The 15,921-nt window shown below is 36.8% G+C and overlaps 1 protein-coding gene across 2 annotated transcripts in view; it reads left to right on the top strand.

Annotated features, from left to right (window-relative positions):
• NT5DC1 (5'-nucleotidase domain containing 1) overlaps positions 1 to 15,428 on the top strand; it is a 119,667-nt gene extending 104,239 nt beyond the window's left edge. For both annotated transcript variants that reach the window (XM_065911255.1, XM_065911253.1), the window contains exons 11-12: positions 2,287 to 2,455; positions 12,244 to 15,428. In XM_065911255.1, coding sequence (XP_065767327.1) covers positions 2,287 to 2,455; positions 12,244 to 12,359 — 285 coding nt within the window. In that variant the 3' untranslated portion in view covers positions 12,360 to 15,428. The remainder of the gene's footprint in view (positions 1 to 2,286; positions 2,456 to 12,243) is intronic.
• Positions 15,429 to 15,921: the final 493 nt, after the last annotated feature.

Raw genomic sequence — 15,921 nt, 5'->3', positions numbered from 1 at the left:
TTTGAGGGAAAGAAAAGTAAAGTATGTCATCAATCTAGAAAGGGAAAGTAGTGTATAAAAGCAAAAACAAGCAGGAAAAAAAAAAAAGAAAGATCAGAAAATAAAATGCACTACACATTCTTCTAAATGCATTCCATTGGAAGAATCTAAAAAGTCAAAAGCCAAAGATCAAATCAAAAAATAACAATAGAAACGATCAAGCCATGGAAAAACATGGAGGAACCTAAAGTGCATGTTAAGGTGAAAGAAGCTGGTCTGAAAAGGCTGCATCCTGTATGCCATTCTGGAAAAGACAGAACTATAGGGACAGGGAAGAGACCAGTGAATGCCCCCAGGGCTCAGAGGGGAAGGGGATGAATAAATGGAGCACAGTTGTAACAGACATAACACACTGATACAAAATGTTAATAACAGGAGAGAGAGTGTTAGGGGTGGACCAGAGGCGACGTATTTAAGAAGTCTCCATACTATCTGCCCTATTATCTGTAAACCTAAAAGTAAGACTACTATCTTAGAATAAAGGAGTCAGGTTTCTACGAGGTCTCCACTGAGTAACATTTAGTCTTCAGTGTGACACTGGAAACTCTGTGAACTATATAGCTCTGTGGACTGAGTTAAGAAGAGTTTTAAAATAACCTTCCAGGAGGTGAACCCTCTAACTTGAGGGATTGTGGAAGAAGTTGCCCTTAAAGAGAAATAAGGAGATTCGGTTTCTTCACAATGATTTGAGAATGCACAGACAATGAAAAGAAAGTGAAGACACAGTGGGGATGTTTCCTTCAGCATTATGTAAACAGTAGCTCCATCTTCTCCCATAGACCTCTTTCCTTGCTAATTCATTACAAACACAACATTTCATAATGGGCTTCCTGGGATCTCTTTTATAAGCGCACGAATCCCATGCATGAGGGCTTCACCTTCATGACCTAAGTACCTCTTCAAGGCCTCACCTCATTATTACATCATCTTGGGGATTAGAATTTTGACATACAAATTTTGGAGGGACACGCACATTTAGACAGTAACAGCATCCGTAATATGTTGACCCAGAAAGGGTAAACAAGTCTGCTTTCCTCTTTTCAGAGGAATAATGTTCTGCCTAGATTACCACTCAATGTTGGCAGAACCATTATCTGCATATAGTCTGTGCGATGAGAGTCATCTCTTCTTAGACTCATTAGACAAAGACAGTGAAGCAAATAAAGAAGAGTTTACACTATAAGCTTCTCTTTACACCTTGAGAAATTATATTTAAATACACCTTAAATGTATACACAGAAGTGTAGATATTTGTATTCCATACTGCTCTTAGTATCTTTGATGAAATCCAAATAGATTCTTGCTAAGGGATTTCTAAACACCATCTAAACAGCATCATCTGAAAAAAAGATGTATTTTCATCTTGCTTCACAAATTGAGTTCCAACACAAAGAATCAGGGATCTGAAGGCATAGTTGGAACGCTCTGATGCTCTAAAACAAAGTTTTCATCCGGAAAGGATGACAGATTTTATAATTCAAATTATATGGGTGTGATGGGGGTTTTTTTTAATTCTTAATTTTATACTATACCTATAAAACACTGAGAAGTATTTCTTGAATGAGTCTTTTATTTAGTCTACATTTTTTCTGTGCCTGCTATGTCCTAGGCACCAGGCCCTAGCAGTACACTAATACATGAGATAGTTCTTAACCTTATATAGTTCATAATCTGTCCAGGGCAAAAAGTAAATAGTATGATAATTGCAAGATGGTTTGAAAAGTACTGTATTAGAATAAACTCAAGAGTGTGAGAAAATGGAGAAGGAGACCTAATCTCACCTAAGTGAGAAAGTCAAGGGAGACATCCTAGGTGGCATCCAAACCAGATCCCAAAGGCTGAGAAAGGCTTTCCCAGGCAAAGCCAGAAGAGAGTACTTCAGAGGACTACTTTGTTGTTGTTTAGTTGTGTCTGACTCTTTTGCAACCTCATGGACTGTAGTCTGCCAGGCTTCTGTCCCTGGGATTTCCCAGGCAAGAGTACTGGAGTGGGTTACCATTTCCTTCTTTAGGGGTTCATCCTGACCCAGGGGTTGAACCTGTGTCTCCCACATTGGCAGCTGGACTCTTCACTGCTGAGCCACTGGGGAAGTCCTTAAAGGACTACTAAGCTTCGTTTTACTTTTTACACAGTCTGGCTAAACAACTGAAATTTCTGCAGAGTTGTTCTATTTTGATTTACCTAGTGGTGGGAAAAATGAGGTTGAACACTAATTAATCAGTCTCATTATTCTGTTTCTTGTTTCAGGGATCAAAGGCAAAGCCTCTAAATACATCATCTAAAAAATGGGGGTCTTTTTTTATTGATTCAGTTTCTGGACTGGAAAATACAGAAGATTCCTTGGTTTATACATGGTCTTGTAAGCGAATCAGTGCTTACAGCACTATTGCAATTCCAAGTATTGAAGCAATAGCAGGTAAGAGGGAAAATACTTAAGAAGCTTTACCTGTTACTGTGGACCGAGTTAGGAAGAGTTTTAAAATGACCTTCCAGGAGGTAGACCTTCTTACTGGACAGTAATGACCTGAAGTGCTGAAATTCTTTTCTTTTGTTTTAAATGTATTTATTTTTTTTACTGAAGGATAATTGCTTTACAGAATTTTGTTGTTTTCTGTCCAACCTCAACATGAATCAGCCATAGGTGTACAAACATCCCCCCGCTTTTGAACCTCCCTCCCATCTCCTCCCCATCCCACCCCTCTAGGTTGATACAGAGCCCCTGTTTGTTTCCTGAGCCACACAGCAAATTCCTGTTGGCTGTCTGTTTTACGTATGGTATTGTAAGTTTCCACGTTACTCTTTCCATACGTCTCACCCTTTCCTCCCCTCTTCCCATGTCTATAAATCTATTCTCTATGTCTCTTTCTCCAAATTCTTCAGTACCATTTTTCTAGATTCCATGTATATGCTTTAGAATACAATATTTATATTTCTGTTTCTAACTTACTTCACTCTGTGTAATAGGTTCTAGGTTCATCCACGTCATTAGAACTGACTCAAATGTGTTTCTTTATGGCTGAGTAATATTCCATTGTGTATATGGACCACAACTTCTTTATCTGTCAGTGGACATCTAGGTTGCTTCCATGTTCTAGCTATTGTAAATAGTGCTGCAATGAACAATGGGATACATGTGTCTTTTTCAATTTTAGTTTCCTCAGAGTATATGCCTAGGAGGCCTAGGAGTGGGCTTGCTGGGTCATATGTTGGTTTTATTCCTAGTTTTTTAAGGAGTCTCCATACCATCTTCCATAGTGGCTGTATAAGTTTACATTCCCACCAACAGTGCAAGAGCGTTCCCTTTTCTCCACACCCTCTCCAGCATTCATTGTTTGTAGACTTTTTGATGATGGCCCTTCTGACCGGTGTGAGGTGATATCTCATTGTAGTTTTGATTTGCATTTCTCTAACAATGAGTGAGGTTGAGCATCTTTTCGTGTGTCTGTTAGCCATCTGTATGTCTTCTTTGGAGAAATATCTGTTTAGATCTTTTTCCCACTTTTTGATTGGGTTGTTTGTTTTTCTGGTATTGAGTTGTATGAGCTGCTTGTATATTTTGGAAGTTAATTCTTTGTCAGTTGTTTCATTTGCTGTTATTTTCTCCCATTCCAGGGGTTTTCTTTTCCCCTTGCTTACAGTTTCCTTTGCAGTGCAAAAGCTTTTAAGTTTAATCAGGTCCTACTTGTTTACTTTTTATTTCCATGACTCTAGGAGGTGGATCATAGAGAATCTTGCTTTGATTTATGTCATCAAGTGTTCTACCTATGTTTTCCTCTAAGAGTTTTATAGTTTCTGGTCTTACATTTATGTCTTTAATCCATTTTGAGTTTATCTTTGTGTATGGTGTTAGGATGTATTCTAATTTCTTTCTTTTACATGTAGCTGTCCAGTTTTCCCAGCACCATTTATTGAAGAGGCTGTCTTTGCCCCATCTTATATTCTTGCCTCCTTTGTCAAAAATAAGGTACCCATAGGTGCATGGATTTATTTCTGGGCTTTCTATCTTGTTCCATATGTTTTTGTTTTTGTGCCAGTGCTGTACTGTCTTGATGACTGTAGCTTTGTAGTATAACCTGAAGTCAGGAAGGTTGATTCCTCCAGCTCCATTCGTCTTTCTCAAGACAACTTTGGCTGTTCGAGGTCTTTTGTGTTTCCATATGAATTGTGAAATTTTTTGTTCTGTGAAAAATGCCATTGGCAATTTGATAGGCATTGCATTGAATGTAGATTGCATTTGGTAGTATAGTCATTTTCACAATATTGATTCTTCCTCCCCAGGAACATGGGATATCTCTCCATCTGTTTATGTCATCTTTGATTTCTTTCATTAGTATCTTATAATTTTCTGTGTACAGTTCTTTTGTCTCCTTACGTAAGTTTATTCCTAGATATTTGATTCTTTTTGTTGTAATGGTGAATGGGATTGATTCCTTAATTTCTCTTTGATTTTTTTCATTGTTAGTACATAGAAAGGCAAGTGATTTCTGTGCATTGATTTTGTTTTCTGCAACTTGGTTAAATTCACTGATTAGCTCTAGTAATTTTCTGATACTATCTTTAGGGTTTTCCATGCACAGTATCATGTCATCTGCAAACAGTGAAATTTTTTTCTTTAAAAGAAGAAAATTTTCCCACGACATTTGTAGGTTTCTCTTGGATAGCATATAGATATGGCAGTTGAGGTAGTTAGGACCTATCTGTCCGCTGGAACCAACTGCAAATGCTGCACAATTTTTTTTTTTAATCAGCCTGGATGGAGTCATAGGATAAAACTAGGGGAAAGTTACAAGGACAGGATTCTAAGGAGGCCCAGTTGGGCGACACTGACTTTGGGGCCTGCTTTTCCTCCTCTTTGCTAACTCCAGAGAAGGCACCCAAAGAAGTGAGTGGCTTCTTTGTAGTTTCATGAATGTACAGGGGTAGAAAGTGGGGAGGGTAAGACCTGCCAAAGGAGGGATAGACCTGGTGAACTCTCTCAATCCGTCTTGAGACCCTGAAGGATGAATTAGAAGTAGGCTTTCCCAGGATTTGAAGCTCAGCTTTTTTTATATATATAAGTAATATTTTATTTAAGCCTTTTAGGTTGTGGTTTAACCATCCAATACATCTGTTCTCAGTTCTTCCTTTTCTTGCCATTTGTGGGATTTTCCTCCTCTGATCTCTTTCTCCTTCTCTTTTCAAAGAGAACTTTAAATCCTTCACTTCCCAGTCATATGGGACAATTTAGCAGGTGATTCCTGTTTCTTGACCATGCATCTACACCCTGTGGGTGAGTCTCACCTTTGACTAATAATTATTCATTCAGACACTTACTCCAGGACCAATACAATGCTTTCTCTAATAGAGATTTTGGTGACTGAGATTTTCTTTCATCTCATTACATTTTCATGTACTCTTTGAAGCTCAACTTTAAATCATTCTTCTTTTGAGGCAGATAACATCTTTCAGGACTCAGATTATTTCAGAAAAACAATTTATATAGTGTTCAGCACATAATGGAAAAATAGCCAGGTCTGCAAAGATATGAGACGATCCTAACAGAAGTAACCAAGTTCCAGGATAGAAAAGAAAGGAATGAGAAATTTGGTAGATATATTAAAACTTGGAAAAATGGAAATTCTTATTAAAAAGTCAAAATTAAGAACTGAATGGATGGGTTTAACAGAAGAGTAGCCATAGGAAAAGTACACTGGTATCCTGGAAAATCAGCCAAAAAAAAAAAACAAACCCACAATAAATGCTGAAGAGGAAAAGGCATGGGAGATACAAGCAGAGACACAGGAGATAGAATGAGGAGTAAGATTCCTGTCATTAGAATCTTAGGTGATGAGAGAATAAGCCAAAAGCAGTAGCTATAGACTTTCCAAAAATGATGAAAAAAAAAATAAGCCAGAGGTTTAAGAAGCCCAAAGAACTGAAACACAATACATAAAAGAAAATCCTGAAGTTAACTGCTAAAGACCAAATAATTAAGAAATACTAAAAGCAGTCAGAGAATAAAGATAGATTGATTTCAAAAGAGTGAGAAACAAAAGCCAAAAGACAATAGAGTGATATCTTTAAATTGCTGGAAGAAAATGGTTGTCACCCTTGGTAGAACTCTATACCCAGTAAAAATATCAGAGTGAAGTAAGCCAGAAAGATAAACACCAATATAGTATACTAACGCATATATATGGAATTTAGAAAGATGGTAGCGATAACCCTATATGCAAGACAGAAAAAGAGACACAGATGTACAGAACAGACTTTTGGACTCTATGGGAGAAGGCGAGGGTGGGATGATCTGAGAGAACAGCATCAAAACATGTATATTATCAAGTGTGAAACGGATCGCCAGTCCAGGTTGGATGCATGAGACAAGTGCTTGGGGCTGGTGCATTAGGATGACCCAGAGGGATGGGATAGGGAGGGAGGTGGGAGGGGGGTTCAGGATGGGGAACACATGTGAATCCATGGCTGATTCATGTCAATGTATGGCAAAAACCACTACAATATTGTAAAGTAATTAGCCTCCAACTAATAAAAATAAATAAAAATATCATTAAATAATAAAAGTATTTATAGACGGAAATGGAGAAAGTGTATCTCCAGAAGACCTGCACTGTGGAAGATACTAAAGGGTATTGTTGCTCATGCAAAAGTAAGAATGATCCCTATTGGAAGACTGGAAACACAAGAATAAATGAATATATAGCAACAAAGGGTTATGTGAATAAATTGAAACTATATATATGTGAATATTTACAATTAGAAATAATTTTTTTAATCCTATGAGGTTTGAATAAGGAAAGGATTTTAAGACATGACACCAAGGGCATATAAATCTCATAGTAGCATGGCTGGAGTTAAAGTGTTCTAACATATATGGATGAGAGCTATTAAACCAAAAATTCATATCATAATCTCTAATAAGATATTAATAACTGTGAAAAGAATTATGATACACATACCAATCTAATTATTTAAAATAATTTTAAAACTCAAAATAAAAATAGGGAGAAAAAGATGCAGAAAGTTTGAATATCAAAAGATGGAAAGAGACAATACCATGTTTATTGTCGTTCAATCACTAAGATGTGTCTGACTCTTTGCGACCCCATAGACTGCAGCGTGCCAGACCTCCCTCTCTTGCACTATTTCCTGTAGTTTGCTCAGATTCATGTCCATGGAGTGGGTGTTGCTATCTAACCATCTCTTCCTCTGCCACCCCCTTCTCCAGTACCATGTTAATGTAACCAAAAGAAAATTAAGAGTTAGCTCTGTTAATGTGAAGGGGGAAAAAAATCCATTGTTAACATGAAAGAGCATCACTTCATAATAACTTCATCCTCTCTTCATAATGATAAATTCAGCCTCTCTTCTCTCAGGTCAGAACTTAATCCCTCCCTGTTTTCTTAATACCAAGAAACTGCTGAAAAATCCACTCCGCTTTACAGAGGGGTGTGTTTCTGCGTGCTTCTTAGTTTCCTAAAGTTTCCTTGCAGAGTTTGGCAGACAGCTTGAGCCCACAGTTCAGTTCTCCACACCTTCCTCTGTATCAGGCTCCAGGCCCTCAATTTTTTGTCACTGTAGCCCCTCAAGACTGCCAAAATCTCTTCTGGTTTTCTGCTGCTGGTAACTGCCCCTGCCGCGCCTCCTCCCAGAATTCAGGTGCCTGAAGGGAGAAGCGGTGCAGGATGTTGACTCACTTCACTGCTGCTTGTTCCTTTCCAGGAACTGTGTGTCCTGGGTCTTAGTGGTCTCTTCAGTTCTCCAGTGACTTCACTCAGATGTTTTTATTTTATCCAGCTCTTCTAGTTGGTATCCCCTCCGGTTCAGATGTGGTTTTCCTTGAATCTCAGATTCTTCTTCCTTAAACTGGGAATATACCACCCTCACAGGACAGATGTGACAGAAAGTAAAGCAAGATATTTATCTGATATCTACTGGTGGGATGATAGTGATGACTAAGATGTGTGGCCTTCCAAAAGGTCCATCTTCTACGTCAGTATCCAAATCCAACATGTCAATACATCTTAACTTGCTGAAATACTCATTTTCACTAGTTTCAAAAACTTTTTTTTCATTTTGTTCCATGCTTACACATGTAAAATTAAAGAATGTGTTTCTTACATACAATTTTCTTATTGAAGAAATGGACCATGTAACATGAAGAGAGGGACTGGCCAGAATTATACTGTCATTTTCAGTTTTTATATTTCACTTTCTTTCCTTCAAAGTGATTCAAATTTATAGTGAGAGTAGAATTTTGTGATAATGGAAGTCAGTGGATTATTCTAAGGTACTTGAATTATTCTAAAAACTGTTCAATGGGATATGGTTCTCAAAGAATAAGAGACTTAAAGAAAAGTGACTCTCCATTATTCTAGGATTTAAATATTCCTCAAAAAAAATGGGAAAATAATCCCCTATCTTCTAGGGTAATCACTTCTCCTTAAAGAAGCAATAATAACATCAGTGTGTCTCCCATTTTCATTTCCCCAAAGTCTTCTTCCTCAGCACTCTGAAAAAGAACTTGGCAGAGCCTTTGTCTTCTAACTTTTTTTAGGGGAAAATACTTAGTTAGACTCACCAGTAGTCAAACAAAGCTAAACAAGTAGATTCTTTTTGTGGAGAAAGAATGAGAGTTGGTATATTATTTCAGCATTGATTTTGATGTCTGAGACATTTCCTCAAAAAGCAAAGTATTAGTTTCCTTTTAACTTAGCACTCAGTGCTTATGATCACATTCTCATAAGGAAATCCTCTCACTCAGAACTTGAAATTATTTCAGTAACATATTCAGTAAATTTGGATAGTACTGTGTAATCTACCTCCAAGTTAAAAAAAAAAAATGGCTGAAAGAAAAACAGTATGATGGTCATGGCTTTTAAAATCTTTATATAAATGTTATCCTGCCAATATCTTTTTTAAAAAAGTATCACAAGAGTTGTATTTCTGTCTGTGTTTCATTATTTTACACTGAACTTAACTGTTTAAAAATATTCATTTTGGTTCAGTTCATGTAATTATTAGATAATGTGGTTGGTATTATAGTATATTCAGTACACAGTTTAACAGAAAGTTACTGTGGTAAACAAGAATTTGGTTCTTTGTCTACCATTCTCTTTACTTCCAAACAGCAGCCAACAGTGATTTTTCTAAGACAGATGCAAATATCTCCCTCTTGGTGAATCCCCAATCTGGACATGCTTGTTTTTAACAGAAGAGTCATCTGACCTCAGTTTGGCTATTCCATACAGTTTCTTAACCTTAGCAGACTTTCTGCTTCCTGTGCTACCTGGAAGACAAAATAAAATTTCTGTTTTAAAGGAGATAGAGAATGAAAAACCTGATACTCCCCATTGTTGCTTGAAATCTTCCTGAATTCATGTAATGTTTCTTTGCATGCTTAGTCATGTCCGACTCTTGGCGACCCCATGGATTGTAGCCCGCCAGGCTTCTCCGTCCATGGAATTCTCCAGGCAAAAGTACTGGAGTGAGTAGCTATTCCCTTCTCCAGGGGATCTTCCTGACCCAGAGATCGAACCAAGGTTTCTTGCATTGCAGGCGAATTCTTTACCATCTGAGTCACCAGGGAAAGTTCCCTTATTCATCCATATTCTGTTAGATGTGATTCTGTCATTGACATTTAAATGCTTCAGTCAGTTCAGTCACTCAGTCGTGTCTGACTTTTTGTGACCCCATGAACCGCAGCACGCCAGGCCTTCCTGTCCATCACCAGCTCCTGGAGTCCACCCAAACCCATGTCCATTGAGTCGGTGATACCATCCAACCATCTCATCCTCTGTCTTCCCCTTCTCCTCCTGCCTTCAATCTTTCCCAGCATCAGGGTCTTTTCCAATGAGTCAGCTGTTCGCATCAGGTGGCCAAAGTATTGGAGTTTCAGCTTCAACATCAGTCCTTGCAATGAACACCCAGGACCCATCTCCTTTAGGATGGACTGGTAGGATCTCCTTGCAGTCCAAGGGACTCTCAAGAGTCTTCTCCAACACCACAATTCAAAAGCATCAATTATTCAGCGCTAAGCTTTCTTTATAGTTCAACTCTCACATCTGTACATGATTAGTAGAAAAACCATAGCCTTGATGAGATGGACCTTTGTTGACAAAATAATGTCTCTGCTTTTTAATATGCTATCTAGGTTGGTCATAACTTTCCTTCCAAGGAGTAAGCATCTTTTAATTTCATGGCTGCAGTCACCATCTGCAGTGATTTTGGAGCCCAAAAAAATAAAAGTCATGCACTGTTTCCACTGTTTCCCCATCTATTTGCCATGAAGTGATGGGACCAGATGCCATGACCTTAGTTTTCTGAATGTTGAGCTTTAAGCCAACTTTTTCACTCTCCTCTTTCACTTTCATCAAGAGGCTTTTTAGTTCCTCTTCACTCTCTGCTGTAAGGGTGGTGTCATCTGCATATCTGAGATTATTGATATTTCTCCCAGCAATCTTGATTCCAGCTTTTGCTTCCTCTAGCCCAGCATTTCTCATGATGTACTCTGCATATAAGTTAAATAGGCAGGGTGACAATATACAGCCTTGATGTACTCCTTTTCCTATTTGGAACCAGTCTGTTGTTCCATGTCCAGTTCTAACTGTTGCTTCCTGACCTGCATACAGGTTTCTCAAGACACAGGGCAGGTGGTCTGGTATCCCCCTCTCTTTCAGAATTTTCTTAGAAGCAATTTTTGTAGATGTTATAAAAGTTTGCAATATATATTACTGCAATGTTTGCTTTATAAGCGTTTTGATAATATAATCATTTTAACCTTTTAATAATAGCTACCTTTACTTTAGGAAGTGTATAGGAAAGACAGAGGAAGAGGTCGTTGGGTCAGTTCTTAGCCTGTATCATTTTGGTGGCTTACAAGAAATCCAGAACCTCAGGTGCACTATTTTTGAAACTCAGTTTTATCAATTATTTCCAGTGCTTTTTAATGAGCCTTTTTAATGGCTGAAAATACACTCCAGCTAACTTGAAGTAGTGAAGACCAGTGAAATTCACTAATACTGAAAAATATTGAATGTTTTTCTGTTCATAGTAATCTTAGTTTTCTCTGACCTCAGAAAGGCAGTGTTCCTTCTTCACAATTTTCAGCACTAGTTTTTTCCTTATAAGGATTAACCGTTTGAGTCTTAATGATTCTCACTGACATTTAAAATATAATTTTTATTTTAAAGTATCATTTTCGGAACACTCAGTACTACCAAATCATGTTTTACCTGTAAAATTTGTGAAATAAGGATTACTAACCAGTATCTGCATGTGGAATGAATATCATTACATGACATAGGTCTTAATGTTTCACTTGTAATATTTCTGGTAATGGTTCTTTGAAGAAACTTAGGAAGAATATATCTGAAGGCTAGCTTTTGAGATATTTATATGAAAATGTCACAATGTCCCACCATTGAGAAAGTATGAATTTTATGTTCCCTCTACCCATTCCTCGTGTGACTGTGTGTGCGCGCGATGCTTATCATATGGAAAAAGTTGCCATATTGTGCATATTGGAATTATTTAGCTGAGCATTCAAAGATTATTGTTCATAACTCTTTTACTGTTCAGGGCTGTGAAGATTATTGCCTTCCCAAGTGGAGCTAGTGATAAAAAAACCTGCCTGCCAGTGCAAGAGACATAAGAGACACAAGTTTGATCCCTGGATTGGGAAGATTCCCTGGAGGATAGCTTGGCACCCACTCCAGTATTCTTGCCGGGAGAATCCTATGGACTGAGGGGTCTGGCAGGCTCCAGGGTCCATAGGGTCACACAGAGTCAGACATGACTAAAGCGACTTAAACATGCACACATGCGTGAAGATTATTAGTTCTCATTTACCAGTTACATAATTTTCTGGATAAAATCTTAGAGATATTTAAATTTAAAAAACAAATCAGAGAAGTATTCCTATTTTATGTATTTACTTTTGTGTAGAGAGTCAGTAAAGGAGTTTATTCACTAGTTAGAGCTCTGAATATAATTTGCAATATCTCTAAATGTAATTTGACTTAAATATTACTGTACATTGTATAGGAAAAGACATCTACACTGTTCATTCCAGGTGCAACCTATCCTGGTGACAAATATTAAAATTATGAAACTCTAAAAAATGTTTTATTATAAATATCAAATATTGATTTGTTTATATTTATCAAAGGCCTTCTGAGATCTGCAGAATAATTATTTTTTTCTTTTCAGAATTACCCCTGGACTACAAATTTACAAGGTTCTCTTCAAATAATTCAAAAACAGCAGGCTATTATCCAAACCCTCCATTGGTCTTATCAAATGCTGGAAAACTGACAGCCAAATAAGTGATCTTTACCAAAAAATGAAGTGAAAAACCATATATGCAGCAAATGTACTGTAAAAATGTTCATTTTCAAAAACTACAGTAAAATGCTTTATAGAAACAAAATTATTAATGAAACGTGACCAAGAAATTGGTATGTTTTCCATAGGTCTCCTTTCTATAGAGATTATCTTGATACCCAACAACACTCATTATGTTAAAATCTCAGTATCTTAGAGTTGAAAAGAATCTTATTAATATTTTCTATACTAGTAGTTCTGAAATTAGAATTACCTGGGGCTATATATACACATATCATACATACATAAATGTACACATGCATATTTACACATTTACCTCGACCTGTGGCCCTCAAAGTGTGGTCCCCAAACCACTAGCATAGCCGCACATGCAAACTTGATAGAAATGTAAATTTGCACACCCCATCCTAGACCTACAGAATCAGAAAATCTGGGACTGTGACCCAGCAATCTGTGTTTAATTATAGTATGACTCACACTAAAGTTTAAGAACCACTAGCTAGACTATAACCTCCAGACATTGGTTTAATTGGTCTGGGGATACAGATGAACACTGAAATCTTTAATATGTCCCAGAAAAATGTGGCCAAAATTGAGAATAACTGATCTACACCTGTTGTTTCAATTTATAGTCAAAAATACCAAGTCTAGTAAGATTAAATTATTATTCCAAACTATCAGATTTTATGCTGTTTTCCTGGTTTCCAAAACAAGGAGATAGACATGATGTCTTCTGAGACCATGCAGCCATGATGGGACCTGGGTGATAGAAGAAGCCAACTATTTCAGCCTCAAAGTGTTAGTCATTAGGGTTTGTTTTTTTCCCTCCCTAATGTTTTCTTCATTTTCCTCCCTAGTGTCTACTTCACTTTTCATTCACTTTAAGTCATGTATTCTCAGAGGGGCAAAAATTGGTTAAGATAAAAAAATCTTAACGCAGTGGATTATGGTTCTCCATATCTCTACACAATAAAATCTTATTCCTTAGTATTTCTCTCATTAGGGAGAAATGTAATTTAAAGCTAAATTTATTAAATATATTTTTTCTTTTAGGGCAAGGGGCAGTGATAATGAAAAAAGAGGTTGAAAAGAATTATTTTTAAAAGGTTTTATAGATATACTGCAGTCCAGGATTATTGTGCTCTATGTGCTACATGTAGTCATATTAGTAGCGGTTTGTTGCAAGATGTTTGAACCCAGATAATGTTTACAGTATAAATTCCTGGCTACTCTTTATGCTGTAATTTCACTCTGTCCATTATGGATAGAATCAGAAAACACTGGTCACCATCATTTTACTTGGTTTGTAGCCAAGAGTTTAACATGTTGATAGATGCAATGAAAAGATAAATATTTTGTTAAATTTTTAAATGCTCAAATAATCCCAAATATATTGTGGGATTGAGTATCTCAGGGTAGGTAAACAGTTACTGAATTTTTTTCTCTCAAAGTCAGTAGCTTTCTTCACTATCTGTTAATAAATGTTAATGTCTTTGAAACTGATTTCCAAAATCTCATTGGAATATAATAAGGAGCATGCACAATCAAGCTTAGGGCTCAAGTGAAAGATGCTGTTTTCATGTATACTTTCATGTAGACCTTTGATTTCTTTTAAAAATAAAGCTATTTTTCCTTATGCATGTTTATTTTGTCAATGGCAAAGAATAATACATCTTTAAATACTTCTAAACTGCTATTGTTAATATGAAAAATGAGAACCTCCAAATATGTTAATTTCATTCTTTCAGCCACTAAGGAGCAGAAGAAATTCATTCAAATCAGAAGTTCTGGTGCTCCTCTTATCAGTACCCACCTAAGAAATCTGAACCCTAACCTTTCAGTTTTTTCCATCTTGTCAAAAAGAGAAAATTAAAGTTTATATCCAAGTTTCCTCCCACTTTACTAGCAGAGCAGTCAGTGCTTCTAATGATCTTCTGTTGAATTGTAATTAAACTTTTAAAATTATTATTTGTTTCTAAAAAGTGCCAGAAAAATAATAATCAAAATTTTTAAAGACGATATTAGAGAAGAAACAAGAGAAGGCAATGGCATCCCACTCCAGTTCTCTTGCCTGGAAAATCCCATGGACAGAAGAACCTGGTAGGCTGCAGTCCATGGGGTCGCTAAGAGTCAGACACGACTGAGCGACTTGACTTTGATTTTTCACTTTCATGCATTGGAGAAGGAAACAGCAACCCACTCCAGTATGCTTGCCTGGAGAATCCCAGGAACGACGGAGCCTGGTGGGCTGCTGTCTGTGGGATTGCACAGAGTCAGACACGACCGAAGTGACTTAGCAGCAGTAGCAGCAGAGAAGAAAAGCTGTATATTCGTTAATAAAGTTACATGAAGTGAAAAAGCAAGAAAATTATGTAAATGGACAGAGGACTTAAGTTTAATATTAGCACACTGGCCTATGAAGCCACCATCACCCAATACCAAAAACAAAGACACTACCAAAAATGTAAATTATAAGACAATATCTTTGACAAATATAGATGCAAAAATTCTCAACAAAATATTAGCAAACCGAATCCAACAACAGAAAAAAGATCATATGCTTCGGCCAAGTTGGATTCATCCTAGGGTCACAAGGATGGTTCAACATATGTAAAACAATCAATGTGATATACCACATCAACAAAAGACAAAAACCACATGATCATCTTAACAGATGCAGAAAAAGCATTTGATAAAATTCAGCATCCACTCATGATTAAAACTCTTTAATAAAGTAGGTATAGAGGGGACGTATCTCAACATAATAAAAGCTACTTATTACCAACTCAAAACCAATATTATGTGAAAAACTAAAAGCTTTCCCACTACAATCTGGAATCAGGGAAGGATGTCCACTCACCATTTCTATTCAACACAGTATTGGAAGTCCTAGGAACAGTAATCAGACAAGAAAATAAAATGTTTTCAAATTGGTAGGGAAGAAGTAAAACTCATTACATACAGATGACTATTACTATAGAGTCTTCTATATATTGGACTACTATATACTGGAGACCCTAAAGACCACACAAAAACTACAGGAGTTGATCAACTAATTCAGCAAAGTATCAAGCTACAAGGTTAACATATAGAAATTGGATGCATTTCTTTACACTAACAAAGGGAATGTAAACAATCCCCTTTAAAATCACATCAAAAAAAAACAAAAACATGAATAAATCTGACAAGGTGAAAGACATAAGCTGAGAGTTATAAAACATTAAGAAAATTGACAATTCACAGAAATGGAAATACATCCCATGCTCTTGGGTGGAAAGAATATTGCTAAAAGGGCCATACTACCCAAAGCAATCTACAGATTTAATGTGATCCCTGTCAAGTTACCCATGACACTTTCCAGAGAACTAGAACAATCCTAAAGTTTATATGAAACCATAAAAGACCCAGAGTTGCCAAAGCAATCCTGAATAAAAAGGACAAAGCAGGAGGCATAAGCCTCCCAGATGTCAGACAATACTACAAAGCTTCTGTAATCAAAACAGCATGCTATCACACTATTTATACTGTTGTTTTGATTACAGT

The sequence above is a fragment of the Muntiacus reevesi genome, chromosome 19 (genome assembly GCF_963930625.1).
Source record: "Muntiacus reevesi chromosome 19, mMunRee1.1, whole genome shotgun sequence".
In the NCBI taxonomy this organism is placed as follows: Eukaryota; Metazoa; Chordata; class Mammalia; order Artiodactyla; family Cervidae; genus Muntiacus; species Muntiacus reevesi.
Note: the sequence above shows the minus strand (reverse complement) of the source record. Positions and strands in the feature narration are given on the sequence as shown.